The sequence below is a fragment of the Diabrotica virgifera genome, chromosome 4 (assembly GCF_917563875.1).
Source record: "Diabrotica virgifera virgifera chromosome 4, PGI_DIABVI_V3a".
In the NCBI taxonomy this organism is placed as follows: Eukaryota; Metazoa; Arthropoda; class Insecta; order Coleoptera; family Chrysomelidae; genus Diabrotica; species Diabrotica virgifera.
Window position 1 is genome coordinate 54,954,912 of NC_065446.1, and position 14,612 is coordinate 54,969,523.

The window sequence follows — 14,612 nt, forward strand, 5'->3', positions numbered from 1 at the left end:
AATGTTCTTACAAGTTTTTTCGTAGGATGCATAGTTTTCGAGATAACCGCGGTGGAACTTTCAAAAAATCGAGAAATTGCAATTTTTGAACGCGAATAAAGTTTGATTAAAAAATAAAATAGCAATTCTGCTGACAGCATTTGAAAGTTTAGGTCAAATGATACCGGTTTTAATTATTTCCATTGCTAAAAATTATTTTTTTATTATTAAAAAAAAGCTATTTATTTATAAGCCAAAAAATTGTTTATAAATTTAAAACATTGCTGGGGCCCCTTAAATAATCCGATTTTAATTCTGTAAAGTGTATTAGATAGGTAGAGCACCTCTTTATACTTACGTAAAAAAATTAGTCAACTTCTAAATGGTCTACTTTTTGTTCAGAAAGATTTTAAAAAATTTGAACTTTTTTAAAAACATTTAGATTGCAAATTTATTATGCAAAATTTATTAGGTCGATTTTATTAAAATTTGGTACACGATTTAAGTATTTTACAAACAATTTTTTAAGTAAGTTACTAAGGTTCTAAGTGTCACCAAAGGGGTTAAAAAATATTGAATAACAACAGACTTATTTTGCCCCCTTATTTTGTATTTATTGCTATATGGCAGAAAAGGTAATACCTTAAGACATTTTTTACCAGTCGTGTATCATGCAAAATTCAATTATCTATATTTTATTTCTCTACGACTTTGTTCCAAAACGAATCGTTTTAAAGTTATAAGCAAAGAAAGCAGAAAAAAATCGATGTTTTTCGAAATTTTTAAATAGGTATTTTAATTTTTTTATTAATGTTCCGGGCATATTTGAGAAGGAGCATAAGTCAATTATTATTACTGAAGGTGTCACCTAACCTTATCTGCAAAAATCCGAATGCCACCTCTCACATCCAAAAATAGACGTTTTTTCGCATATCCTTACTGGTCTATTAGGCAATTGACAATTTTAAAGATGAATATTAGGCCGTTTATTTCACGCTGCTTACGCAGTGAATGGAATCCAAACTCAAAAAGGAGTAAATTATAGCTGTAGCCTCTAACCGGATATCTGTTATTATTTTTTGAGGTAACAATATCTAAGAATCTTTTTGAACAGATTCAAGATTAGAGACAAGTTCTGCATGATTAGAATTCCATACCACGCTGCAGTAATTAAGTTTACTACTAACTAGTCCAAAATATAAACTACGCAAAGCTTCAACAGACGTTACATCTCTGCAGCTTCTAATAATATATCCTAAAGATTTGGTTGCTTTAGAGACCACGCTATTAATATGAGTTGAGAATGTTAATTTACTATCAAATATAACACCAAGATCTTTAAACTCTGAGGTAGAAGACAGTAAAATGTTGTTGACCTTATAATCAAAATGTATGTTATTGATCTTTCGGGTATAGGACATTACTTTACATTTCTTTATATTTAAGGATAGTTAATTACTGAAACACCATTCATTAATGGCAGAGATATCCTGTTGAAGTTTAACGCAGTCGGAAATATGGTTAATTTTGCGAAAAATTTTCATATCGTCCGCATACAACAGTGTTTCAGAGTCTACGATGGAGCAGATATCATTAACAAAAAGGAGAAATAATAAGGGACCCAGATTTGATCCCTGAGGTACTCCAGACGTGGCAACAAAACGAAAAGATCGAATGCCTTGATGTTCTACGAACAAACTCCTATCAGTTAAATATGATTTCAGTAATATTTGAAAGTTATTGGAAATTCCAAACTGATCTAATTTTGTTAGCAATCTATTGTGAGACTCGGTCAAATGCTTTACTGAAATCAGTATATATGACGTCCACCTGCTGTCTTGACTCCAAAACTGACGAAACATATTCTGTAAAAATACAAAGATTTGTTGCCGTACTCCGAGCTTTCACAAAACCATGTTGACTGATGGTAATCAAACAACGCACATGAGCATACAAGTAATCCGTCAAGATAATTTCGAACAATTTAGAGAATGCTGATATAAGAGCGATAGGTCGATAGTTACTGAACTAATAAAATATGGCACAACAAAATTATATGAAAACCTGGCTAAACTCTTTCAAAGATGCATCAACGGAGGGGAAATCCCAGAAGAATGGAAGACATCATGGATATCCACCATACATAAAAAAGGCAGACGGGATCAATGTGACAACTACAGAGGCATCGCTGTAACGAACTCGATCAGCCGAATATACGGAAAACTGATTAAAAATAAAATCGAAAACGAATATAAAGATATAGAAGCTGAAGAACAGGCAGGATTCAGGGCAGGGAGATCAACGGTTGACCATCTGTTTTGTATTACACAGATTATTGGGAAGAAACTGGCCGTCAACCAGGAGGTGCATCTGTTATATGTGGACTTAAGAAAAGCGTATGATAGCATCCCACAAAACAAACTATGGGAAGCATTAGAGAAAACCAATATAAGCGCAAATTTAATAACAGCGACAAAACAATTGTATACCAAAACTGCAGCAAGGATGAAAGTTGGAAGCAGGCTATTGAGAGGATTCCAAATTAGCAACGGTCTAAAACAAGGGCCTTTCACCGACATTATTTAAGATCTACCACGAGCAAAATCTAAAACTTTGGAAACGCAAATGCAAAAACATGGGATTACCGATCAACAACAATACAATATACACTTTGTCATTTGCAGACGACCAACTTGTACTAGCGCAAGACTACGATGATATAGAATATATGACAAGGAAATTAATAGAGGAGTACAAAAAAGGTGGTTTGGAAATAAACATAAAGAAGACCGAATATATGTGTATCGGTGGGACACAGCAGGACCTTACACTGGGGAATGGCGAAATTATTAAACATTGCGACGCATATAAATACCTGGGTATGACCTTCACACAAGAAGGAAACGTAGAGCGGACGATAGAAGAAAGAAACAACCAGGGAAGAAAAGCAATTACCCTTCTTAATAGTATCCTGTGTGACTAGTCAATATCAAACAACAACAAACATAGAATATCCAATACAATTGTTAAGAGTATAATCACTTACAGCAATGAAGTATGGCAAATAAAAGAAAGATACAAGAGGAAACTTGAAGCAACAGAAATGGATTTCTGGAGGCGCTCAGCAGGAAAATCAAGATTAGAAAGGGTAACCAACAACAGAATTAGGGAAATAATGAATGTGAAACACACAATAGTAGATGACATTAGTACCAAACAGTTAGATGGTATGGACACGTACAAAGAATGTCCTAAGAACGACTCCCGAAACAAATCCTAACGTGGACCCCTCATGGTAGACGAAAAAGAGGAAGACCCCGCCTTAGTTGGAGAGAAGGCATAAATCGAGAAATGAGAGAAAGAGAATTGGATGAAGACCTTTGGATGGACCGAAGTGAATGGCGACTAGGCATCGGAAGACGTAGGAGAACGTTTTAAAACCGATATATATGTACAGGTCGATAGTTAGATACTTATATCAGAGTTTGAACCTGATTTAAAAATAGGACAAACTCTTGTATTTTTCCACGCAGTTGGAAATGTTGTATTAAGAATGAGGTTAAAAATTACAACTAGTGATTCTATGAATGACTCGACATGACATTTATGTAAGTATCGAAACAGGAAAATTATCAGGACCGCAGGAAAATTTATTTTTTAATTTCTTTGCACCTTTTATAATATCGTTACCGGTAATTTTACCGCTATTAAAGTAAGAACTTGGATTATAATTAAAATCAGATGAAACAGAAGAAGAGCTATTACTATCAGAAATATAAACACTCTTAAAGAAGTTTGCAAATGCATTTACTCTATCTTGACTCGTGGTAAACTTATCACTACCGTATTTCATCAGACCAGGTATCCGTGATTTATTATTTTTGGCATTAACCAAGTTCCAAAATAGTATTGGTAGTTTTAGGATCTCTTCTGGTTCAAACCTCAGTTGACCAGTGAATTCCTGCCTCACATCTCTTAGCACACTGGAATGGCATAGTATGTGTATGGCAGTCTCTTCTTCCATTTCACACTTTCTGCACCATGGTTTATTCACCTTACCTAGTTTGTATAGGTGATTTCTTAATCGCCTGTTAGCCCAATAAAATAAAATAAAACCAAAATGTAATTCCGTACAGGTGGGAATAAATTTTTTATTAAAGTTTAGGTCAAAACAAAAGGTATTTCCAAGAAAGTATATGATTCATATGAGGAGATCATTGTTTAAATAATTAAAAATTGGTAATTTTTGCACAAAACTTAATTTTTTAACTGCTGCGGCAATTCTTGTTTATATTAAGGATTTTACAATTTTTTCCTACATAGATGAACACCCAGTCTTTTACATGAGACTTACTAAATTAAATTTGACCCCTAATTTATTTAAATAATAGTAAATCAAAACTAAAAAACAAACTTCCAAAAAATATTACTTGCAATATAAATAAGCACTATAAAATATTTTGTTTTGCAAAAAAAGTTGCGCTAAAATATCACTATAAATTGTCAAAAAAATTGGTTGATAAATATTGAGTAGTTTATGAGATATTTAATTTGTTTATAAAAAATTTGTAAACACCACATTTACAAAAGAAACAATTTTTTTAGATCCATTTTTTGCCAATCTTTTCTAGATAGCTTTTCCAAGTTTAAAAATTCATAATTTGTTTATTTATCAATATTAACAATTAAGTGCGTGAGTACATCTATCAACCCTACTACTTAACAGTGTCATTTATACATAGAGTTAAAATTTTATAATATTTTAAAAAGTAATGTTTTTCGTAGCGACCTTAACTGAAAACTTTTTACATGAAGAGTGGTGCAGTAGTACTTTGCAATACCTTCGTTAATAATGGACCAATTTCAATGTTTTTTTTTTAGTTTATGGTAGCTTATAAAAATAGTAACTGACACAGTAAATGACACTTTTAACAATAAAATATTCGTCAATTTGTTATAAACAATTTTTTCAATTTTCGAATCCTACCAGGGGCAGAAATTTTTCATTTATTATAAATTAATAAATGAAAAATAGTTTCTGTCCTTGTGGGATCGGTACTCACCGGAGGGACCGCAGACGTTCGGAAACAATTAGCGTCTCTTTGCAAAGACAATGACGTCGACTTTGCAAAGTAACAAGACACTTACTCAACACACACACTACACATTACTCCCCTGACTTAGTAGTAAGTTATACAATTACGTGGCTAAAGGTTCTAGTTCTAAACCAAAGACAGAATCAGAGAAAAAAAATTTTTTTTCAATTTTTTTTCTCTAGATATGATAAATAAGATTTTTTATAGAGATAAGATCTCTAGATAAGAGAAAAAAGATTTTTTATAAAAAAAAAATAAAAAAGTAATACTGAATTAGCATTAAAAATTTGTTTAAGACTTTTTTCTGTGTAGAATATTAAAATATATACAGTGTGAGGCAAAGAAAAAAATCCACCTTGATAGTTGGCAGTATTTATTAGATCTTAAGGAAATGACGAAACAGGTCGATTTTTGGTCTAAGAGGGACACTTTTTACGGTACATACATCTGTCATTTGTCAACCCCCTCCCTTCCACAACCACCACCCCTTATTTTTAAATAGGGAATAGGGATCGTGTGCTAGCTCATTTGAAAGGTTATTCAATTCTCTATTCAGTAATATTAACATTGACATAATTATTTATTATTAAGAAAAATTATTTTGAATTAAATTAATTGACACAAAAAGAAAAATGTATGTAATTTATTTAACTCAAAATACATTCTACTGCTGACAGAAAACAGAAAAAAATGTTGAAAACATTGAAATTGGCCCATTATTAACGGAGATATTGGAAACTGTCCTCCGCCAATTTTCAGACAAAAAGTTTTCATTTAAGGTGCTACGAAAATCATCATGTTTCAAAATATTCTACAATTTTTATTACGTGTAGAAATGACATTGTTAAGTAGTAAGTATAATAGATGTACTTACGTACTTTTAAATGTCAATATTGATAAATAAACAAATTATGAATTTTTAAACTGGGAAAAGCTATCTCGGCCAAAAATGCTTCTAGAAAAGTTTTATGCTATTGTGAATATATCAAAAATTACCAAGAATACGAATACCGAAAAATAATTTTAAAATTTTTAATCCCGGCGATGTTATTAAAAAAATAAATTTTAAACAAATTACACCAATTTTCAAACGCCATTTTTGAGGGATGTTTAATTGAAATTTAGATTTGTCAATATATTTATCGAAAACATATATAAAAGCAAAACACATGTGACTTTAAAAACTTGTATACACTATCGACAACAACCGCGTTTTTGCAGTTGAAAAAATGGTAATTTTTTATAAACAAATTAAATATCTCATAAACTACTTAATATTTATCAACTAATTTTTTGTCAATTTATAGTAATATCATAGCGGAACTTTTTCTGCAAAGTAAAATATTTTATAGTGTTTATTTATATTGCAAATAATATTCTTTTGGAAATATGTTTTTCAATTTTGATTTACAATTAGTTAAATAAATTACCGGTCAAAATTAATTTACTAAGTCTCATATAATAGACTGTTTCATCGTTTTTTCACAAATAAATTGTAAAATCCTTAATAAAAACACGAATTACCGCAGCAGCTAAAAAAATAAATTTTTGCAAAAATTACCTACTTTGAATTATTTAAACAATGATCCCCTCATATGAATCATATACTTTCTTGAAAATATCTTTTGCTTGGACCTAAACTTTGATAAAAAAATAATTATTCCAACCTGTACGGAATTACATTTTGATTTACATGTATTGTAATTTTATTTGATCGGTCTATGTGTCCAGTCACCATTTCAGTGACCGTTTTGATCTCTCGTTTATTGAGGTTCATCAAACTGTTAGAGAGTTTTTTATCAATATTCGTGATTATTTTTTTTAGTCTGGATTTGCCCTTGAGTGGCTCTCCATTTCTTTTGATGGTTCTTTATCCAACATCGTTTTTCGTAGCATTTTTAGTGATGCCACAGAAAGGTTCTGGGCCTTCAACTTTTTCTCTCGAGTCTTGTTTCGCTAGCATATCTGCTCGTTCGTTCCCATGCACCCCTTCATGAACCCGGTATCCATATTAAAGACACTTTATTGTCTTTTGCCAGGTTATTGAGGAGATCTTTGCAGTTTCCCACCAATTTTGATTTGGTGAGAGGGTTCTTTACAGCCAGAATAGTCGATCGGCTATATGTTTAAATGTAGATTCTTTTAGCTTTAGGGTCTTCATTAATGATTTCATCAAGGCCTGCCACCAAAGTAAAAACTTCAGCCCGGAACACAATTGTATGTTGACCTATGCTGTAAGATTTATTGGTTATACGTTTGCCCAAAGATACTTGATCCAGTACCATGGGCAGTTTTGGTAGAAGTATTAGTATGGTATAGTTAGACCCAAACCCAGACATCCAAAGTGAAAGTTATCCTCCAACACCAAATTGTTCTATATGGTCCACATAATGTTCAGAAAAAAGTCACACCATTTTGAGCGTCGGGTTTGGGGGGGAGAGGAGGGAGAAATCGGTAAATTCGTAGTTTTTTAAGTTTTTCGTCAATATTTCTAAAACTATGCGGTTTAGCATGAACAACCTTCTATACAAAATTGATCTACATTAAATTTGAAACAAAAAGACTCTATGCATAACCCTTCTAAAATGAACGGTTCCAAAGTTACGGAGGTAGTATAGTATAATTGGTCCAAAAAAAGGCCTAACACAGACATCCAAAGTAAAAGTTTTTCTTTAACACCAAATTGTTCTATATGGTGCACATATTGTTCAGTAAAAAGTTACACCATTTTGAGCGTCCGGTTTGGGGGGGAGATGGGGGAGAAATCGGTAAATTAGTAGTTTTTTTAAGTTTTTCCCCAATATTTCTAAAACTATGCATTAGCGTAAAGAATGTTCTATAGAAAAATGTTCTACATAAAATTTAAAACAAAAAAGGTTCTATACATAATTGTCATAAAATCAACGGTTCCAGAGTTACAGAGGGTGAAAAGTGGAGGTTTTCGATACTTTTTATATTTACCGATTTCTCCCCCTCTCCCCCCCCCCAAACCCGGCGCTCAAAATGGTGTGACTTTTTTCTGAACATTATGTGGACCATATAGAACAATTTGGTGTTGGAGGATAACTTTCACTTTCAATGTCTGGTTTTTTGGTATAGTTATACCATACATTGCCCAAAAAATATAAAAAGTATCGAAAACCTTGACTTTTCACCTTCCGTAACCCTGGAACCGTTTATTTTATAACAATTGTGTATAGAACATTTTTTGTTTTAAATTTCTTGTAGAACAATTTTGTATATAACATTGTTTACGCTAAAGCATAGTTTTAGAAGTATTGACGAAAAACGTAAAAAAACTACTAATTTACCTACTTCTCCCCTATCTCCCCCCCAAACCGGACGCTCAAAATGGTGTAACATTTTACTGAACAATATGTGGACCATACAGAACAATTTGTTGTTACAGAAAAACTTTTACTTTGGATATTTGGGTTAGGACTTTTTTTGGACCAGTTATATTATTCTACCTCCGTAACTTTGGAACCATTCATTTTAGAAAGATTATGGATAGGACCTTTTTTATTTCAAATTTAATGTAGAACAATTTTGTATAGAGGGTTGTTCATGCTAAACCGCATAGTTTTAGAAATATTGACGAAAAACTTAAAAAACTACGAATTTACCGATTTCTCCCCCCTCTCCCCCCCCCCAAACCTGACTCTCAAAATGGTGTGACTTTTTTCTGGACATTGTTTGGACCATATAGAACAATTTGGTGTTGAAGGATAACTTTCACTTTGGATGTCTGGGTTATGGCATCTTTATGGATCAACTATACTATACTATATTGGCATATAGTAAAATTTTAGCATTTAAAACTAATTGAAAAATTAAGATTGTAGGCGCAAATACTTTACGGCTATTCATACTTTTTCTGACTTTACACGGCAAATTACATGTAGTAAAATTCGCACTGATATGGATATGTAAACATTACTTGACAATGTCATCATTAACTGTAAAGAGATGGCTTTTCAATGTTCTTGGATAACTGTTGCTTGTATAATTGCTTAAATTATTAATTCAGTTAATTAATATGACAATTTTTTTACTAACTATGCATTCAGTGATTGTAATAATCTATTAACTGTACAACAAAAACTAATACTCAATCGACAAAAGAGGAAAAGCGATAAAGTGATTTTTTAATCATGTATGTATTGTTTATTGTTTATTGTTTTATGTGTAATTAACGTAATTATTGTAAAATTCTTATACAGATACATGTACATGAAAACTAATAAACATATTATTATTATATATTATTATGTATGTATTGTTACTATGGAACGCTTGCAATTTTGAACATGTTTAACAACAAAATACTTAGATCACAGAATATATCCTGGTGTATTCTCTGCGTGAATATTCCATAAATAATAAACATAATAAACAGTAATAAGCATATTAAGAAATAAAAAGGAGATGAAACCTGTAGAGGTGTAAAATTATCGATAGGAACCCATAAATTTACAATACATTACGTAGTGTTCCACCTTTAGACATCTGTGACAGGATATGACAAGAATGGCAGTTATTATACTCCTCCTTTATTTACGGTGTCCCAAAAGTAGCGGGACTGTCGAATATCTCGCGAAATAGAGATCGGATCAAAAAACTGAAAAATACGTATTTAATATTTTTGAAAAATCTATCGAATGATACCAAACACGACCCCCACTCCATCTCATGGAGGTGGGGTGGGAGTGAGATTGAAATATCAAATAGAAACCTCCATTTTTTATTGCAGATTTGAATACCTGATAAAAAAGTAAGTAACATTTCTTCGAGACATTTTTTAGATTTGTTGATAGAGGGCGCTAATAAATCGTATTTTTCCAATTACAGAGCATTCTATCAACAATTCTAAAAAATGTTCGAATAAATGTTCCTTATTTTCAACGAAATCTTTTCGTTTATAAATTCGCAAAGTGTGTTCGCTCGTGCGTTGTCGCTCCTGCAATATTTAGAGGTCACGAAGCGATGGATGCGCATGTAATTTTGTCTTCTGAATCCAAATCTGAAAACGGCTTTTCGCTATCTCTAACCATCTTTTGAAAAATATTAAACATGTGTTTTTTGGATTTTAATTTGGTGTATTTCTTGTGATATTAGACCGTTTTGTGTAATTTACTTAGTATATCAGGATAATTCGTTTTTCCGATTATAGCGCCACCTATTTTTAATTCGGAAATGTCTTGAATAAAATTTGATTATTTTTACGTAAGGAATCCAAATCTGCAATAAAAAATGGGGATTCCTATTTTAGATTTTAAAGTTACCCCCACCCCACCTCCAGCGGGTGAAGTGTGGGGCCGTGTTTGGTATCATTCGATAGATTTTTGAAAAATATTGAACACGTATTTTTCAGTTTTTCGATAAGATGTTCATTTCACGAAATATTTTACCGTCTCGATACTTTTGGGACACCCTGTGTATCTGATAACGGATAATTTATTGCGTCTAATATTATTGCGATTAAATAATCTGCGTCTCAAAACGTGAATTCATTGCATCGCGATGTTTTCCCTTAAATAGGCAGGGTTTGTTGATTTTGCTTTAGAGTTGTGACCGCATAGCTCCACTGAGGATGCGTAGATGCTGAAATAGCTATATGGAGATGGTGGTCCAACTCTGAATCAAATTAAAACAAAAACTGCCTTTATTTGTTTCATCTTTACTCAGATTTGCGTACCTGAAACTGTCTTTCGGTCCTTTTCCTAGACGAAAAGAAGGTAGATACGTGGTCTAAGTGTCCTTTATTTGCTTTCTTCTATATTCGTCGTCTCTTATGCTTATATATTGTAAAAGCCGGAGATACAGGATGCAGCCAGAAAGCAGTTTCTTAACGAAAAGTCTTGGATTTAAATTATTGTTTACTATGTTTATTTCAATTATTTTAATTGCATAAAGGTAGTAACCTTTGCATCTGGGGCTTTTCGACTTCCTCGTATTACTAAAGATGTCGCTGTTTTGCGTCTCAAAAGGTGAATTCCTTGCATCGCGATATTTTCCCTTAAATAGACAGGGTTTGTTGATTTTGCTTTAGAGTTGTGACTGCATAGCTCCACTGAGGACGCATATATGCTGAAATAGCTATATGGAGATGGTGGTCCAACTATGAATCAAATTTTGCAAAAACTGCCTTTATCTTGATTAATTATTGATTGTAATTGTTGGTTTTTAATCTAATTTGATTAACATTATTTACCTGTTTAGGTATCACCTTTACCGTCGACGGCTGGTACATCTACAACTCCGCTGCAATCACCAACCCCCAGTCTTCGACGACCCAGTAGCTCCTTGCTTCACCCCGATCATGCAAGACTTCTAAGACTTTATCCTATCATATCACCACCACACAGTTCTACTGAAGATCTATCAGAAATCAATACTAACGGTGGCAACCCAGTAGTATCACCGTCATCATCAACAACCTCTTCACTCACATCGATAGCAGCTGCTGTTGCAGCTAACAATATATCAAGAGCCAGTGATAGTTCGGATAGTCGACGGAGGTCATCAACAATGACAGCTAGGTATTCAATATTTGACGCACTGGACTTAGAATATGCTCTGCTAAGAGCTGCCGCCAGGGGAAGTGTAGGACCATATTCGTTAAGTGAGAGTTTACATAAACTAACTTTTACACAAAGTCTGGCATTTCCAGCGTTAGCTCGAGGTTTGGCCGGCAAAAGAAGACGATCTCAGCAGAACCATGCTAGACGGCCTTTAAACCCCAATGAAAGTGGACTCAATACTTGTGCAAAACTAGTGACAGCTCTGGTACTGGTTCTTGTTAGTGTTTTAGTTTTTGCAGTGGTTTATAAATTTGTAAGGACGTGAGGTTTACTTCTAGCTCCTCATGGAGCTAGACAAGGCAGCTTTACTATGAAGAATTCTAGTGATTCAGTTAAGAGTCTTACCGAAATTACATAAATGAGATATAAATGGATATAACAAGGAAGTTGAATGTTCGTAAATTATCACTTTAACCATTTGGTAATGACCAAAACGAATGCTATCAAAATAGTAAAATAGATAAATGGTATTGAACATTGTGTCTGTGATGGTTGTTATTTTAGAAGATAGAATATATTTTGCTAGATTTTTGTCTTAATACCATTGTCTCAAATTTAAAGTTTTACATGATATAAAACTTTAAAAAATTGACAGATATTAAATCCATAAGGGTTTTTAGTTTTTATATTAAAAATTTTTGTGACCACGTCATGCATAGAATATTTATGTAAAGTATTATAAAAACCTTCTGTTCTTTTATTTAAATTGTTATTAGTTTTTTTATCTTTTATTTACAATATTTACCAGTAATAAAAGGTATTGCAAATTTATTCATTAAAGTGAAATTTAGCCATTTTTCATTTTTTAAGCTTTCATACAAACAGATTTAAATACACTGACCCGCAAAAGTTACCATACATGTGAATTACTACCTGTAGAGTAAATAGATATAAATATACAGTATACGGCAAAATAAACAGTAGGTACTGAAATGAATATTGAAATGTTTATTATTATTTATATCTTTAGTATACATGATATAGCCTTCAAATATTATTCACGACAACGTTCCCGATAAAACAGATGTTAAAGATACCGGAACTTAAGATGGTGGATGGGTCTGCCTTCTTCGGTATTCCCCACATGTACACAACAAGTGGCGTTAGATCTGGTGAGTGGCGATCTCTCAAAATGATCACGCAGTATTCGAAGAGACTCCCTGGCCCTGGCCGTGTGACAGGTTGCCCAGTCCTGCTGAAACCATTGTTGATTTTAAGCTTGGACTGTTTTCGCAACCTTTTCGTGTGAGCGAAAATAGTACTCAAAAAAAAATTAAACTCTTAGAGTACAGTTTGGTGGTAGAGGTATAATGGAATGGGGTGGCATTTCGTTGGAAGGACATATAGACCTTGTTATGTTAGGGGCAGTTGGCCTTAATGCTGATAGATACATTAGGGAATGTGGATGAATCTGTGTTTCCTTTTATGAATTTTGCCAGTGAAAATTTTCTCCTAATGCAGCATAATGATCGGCCGGACATAGCCGGGATAACAATGTAATACTTACTTTATAGATGTTGGTATTCGGTAACTAGTCTGGCCTTCTAGAAGTCTAAATCTTAACCCGATAGAGCATTTGTGCGACAAGTTTTGAAGGGTATTTAGACAAAATTATGGCGAGTATGCATCTTTTTTGGAGTCTCAAAGCTTTTTCGTATGATTATTCTAGAACTTGAGAGGCATTTTCAACTCTGACCACTGGACTAATGACGCTTTATAATAGGAGATGCTTTATATTGCAATTTGTTTTTGATTTTTTATACCAATGAACAGTTTTTGTTGGCTAATAATTATTCACGCTATTCACTTTAACACTCTTGTATCTACATTGCGTGACGTGGTCATGTTGGATTACATAAATAAATATACTCGTATATCCATGTAAGAAGACGGCGACGTCTGTATTTTATTTAATCTTTCTTTCCATTTACATGTTAGAGAAATATTTGTATATATGGATATTCTAAAATAAAGTAATCTACTTCTTATAACCTTTTGTAAAATAAAAAATACTTCCTAAAAAAATTCCATTTAATTTTATATCTAAATGGCCACATAACACCTATTAGTACATTCTTTCACGGTTTTTGCTGTAAATTTTAAAGAACCGCTTGGATTGATATGAAATTTGGCATACGCATAGCTAACATGTCAAAGGAAAAAAGTGATATGGTGCCGATGTGTACTTTTTCCCTGGGAGTGAGTTTCACCCCATCTCGGAGGTGAATAAATATATGTCCAAGGCAAGTCCCGAAATGGAAAAACTGACTAATTTTAAGCAACTTTTGTTCTGTAGAGTTTTTTCACCAAATCAATACTTTTCGAGTTATTTGCAAGTTAATATGTTCATTTTTCAACAAAATAACCACGTTTTTGGACGGTTTTTCGCAAATAACTCAAAACATAAGCATTTTGTCGAAAAAAACCTTCTTCAAAACTATAGCCTATAAAAAAGTGAAAAAAACGGTGTACATATTAGGTCTCTATACCTGGCAAAAAAAAAAGTTATAGCTAATAAAAAATAGGTTAATATTCGAAAAATTCCAAATAGAATAATTCAATGTCAAATATCCAAATAATGAAGTCTTGGGGAAAACACATAACAACTTTTTTAAAGTGTTTAAAAAAGCTTTATTTCTGTTTTTATATAAAAAATTTCTAGCATCAAATGTAAGCAAGTTACGCTCAAAATAAAGTTGGTCCCTTTTGTTTTAACAAAAAAAAAATCAGGAAGCTCACCCCCCCCCCCCCTCCCCATTAGCAACTTAAACGAAATTAATCGTTACCGCTTCACAAGTTATTTTACTTATGTTGTGTTTATATGATCTGTAAGTTTCATCGATTCAAAGTGCTTATTTTTGAAAAAAATTGGTTTTAAATCAAAATTTTTAAAAATATTAATTTTGAAAAAAATGTTTTTTTCAAAATAACTTAAAAATTGTTAGAGATACCA

General features: G+C 32.5%; 1 protein-coding gene across 1 annotated transcript in view; it reads left to right on the plus strand.

Annotated features, from left to right (window-relative positions):
• Positions 1–14,401, plus strand: part of LOC114331887 (uncharacterized) — a 507,499-nt gene extending 493,098 nt beyond the window's left edge. Inside the window, exon 5 of the mRNA XM_028281578.2 lies at positions 11,298–14,401. Within this exon, the coding sequence (XP_028137379.1) occupies positions 11,298–11,924 (627 nt within the window). The 3' untranslated portion in view covers positions 11,925–14,401. The remainder of the gene's footprint in view (positions 1–11,297) is intronic.
• Positions 14,402–14,612: the final 211 nt, after the last annotated feature.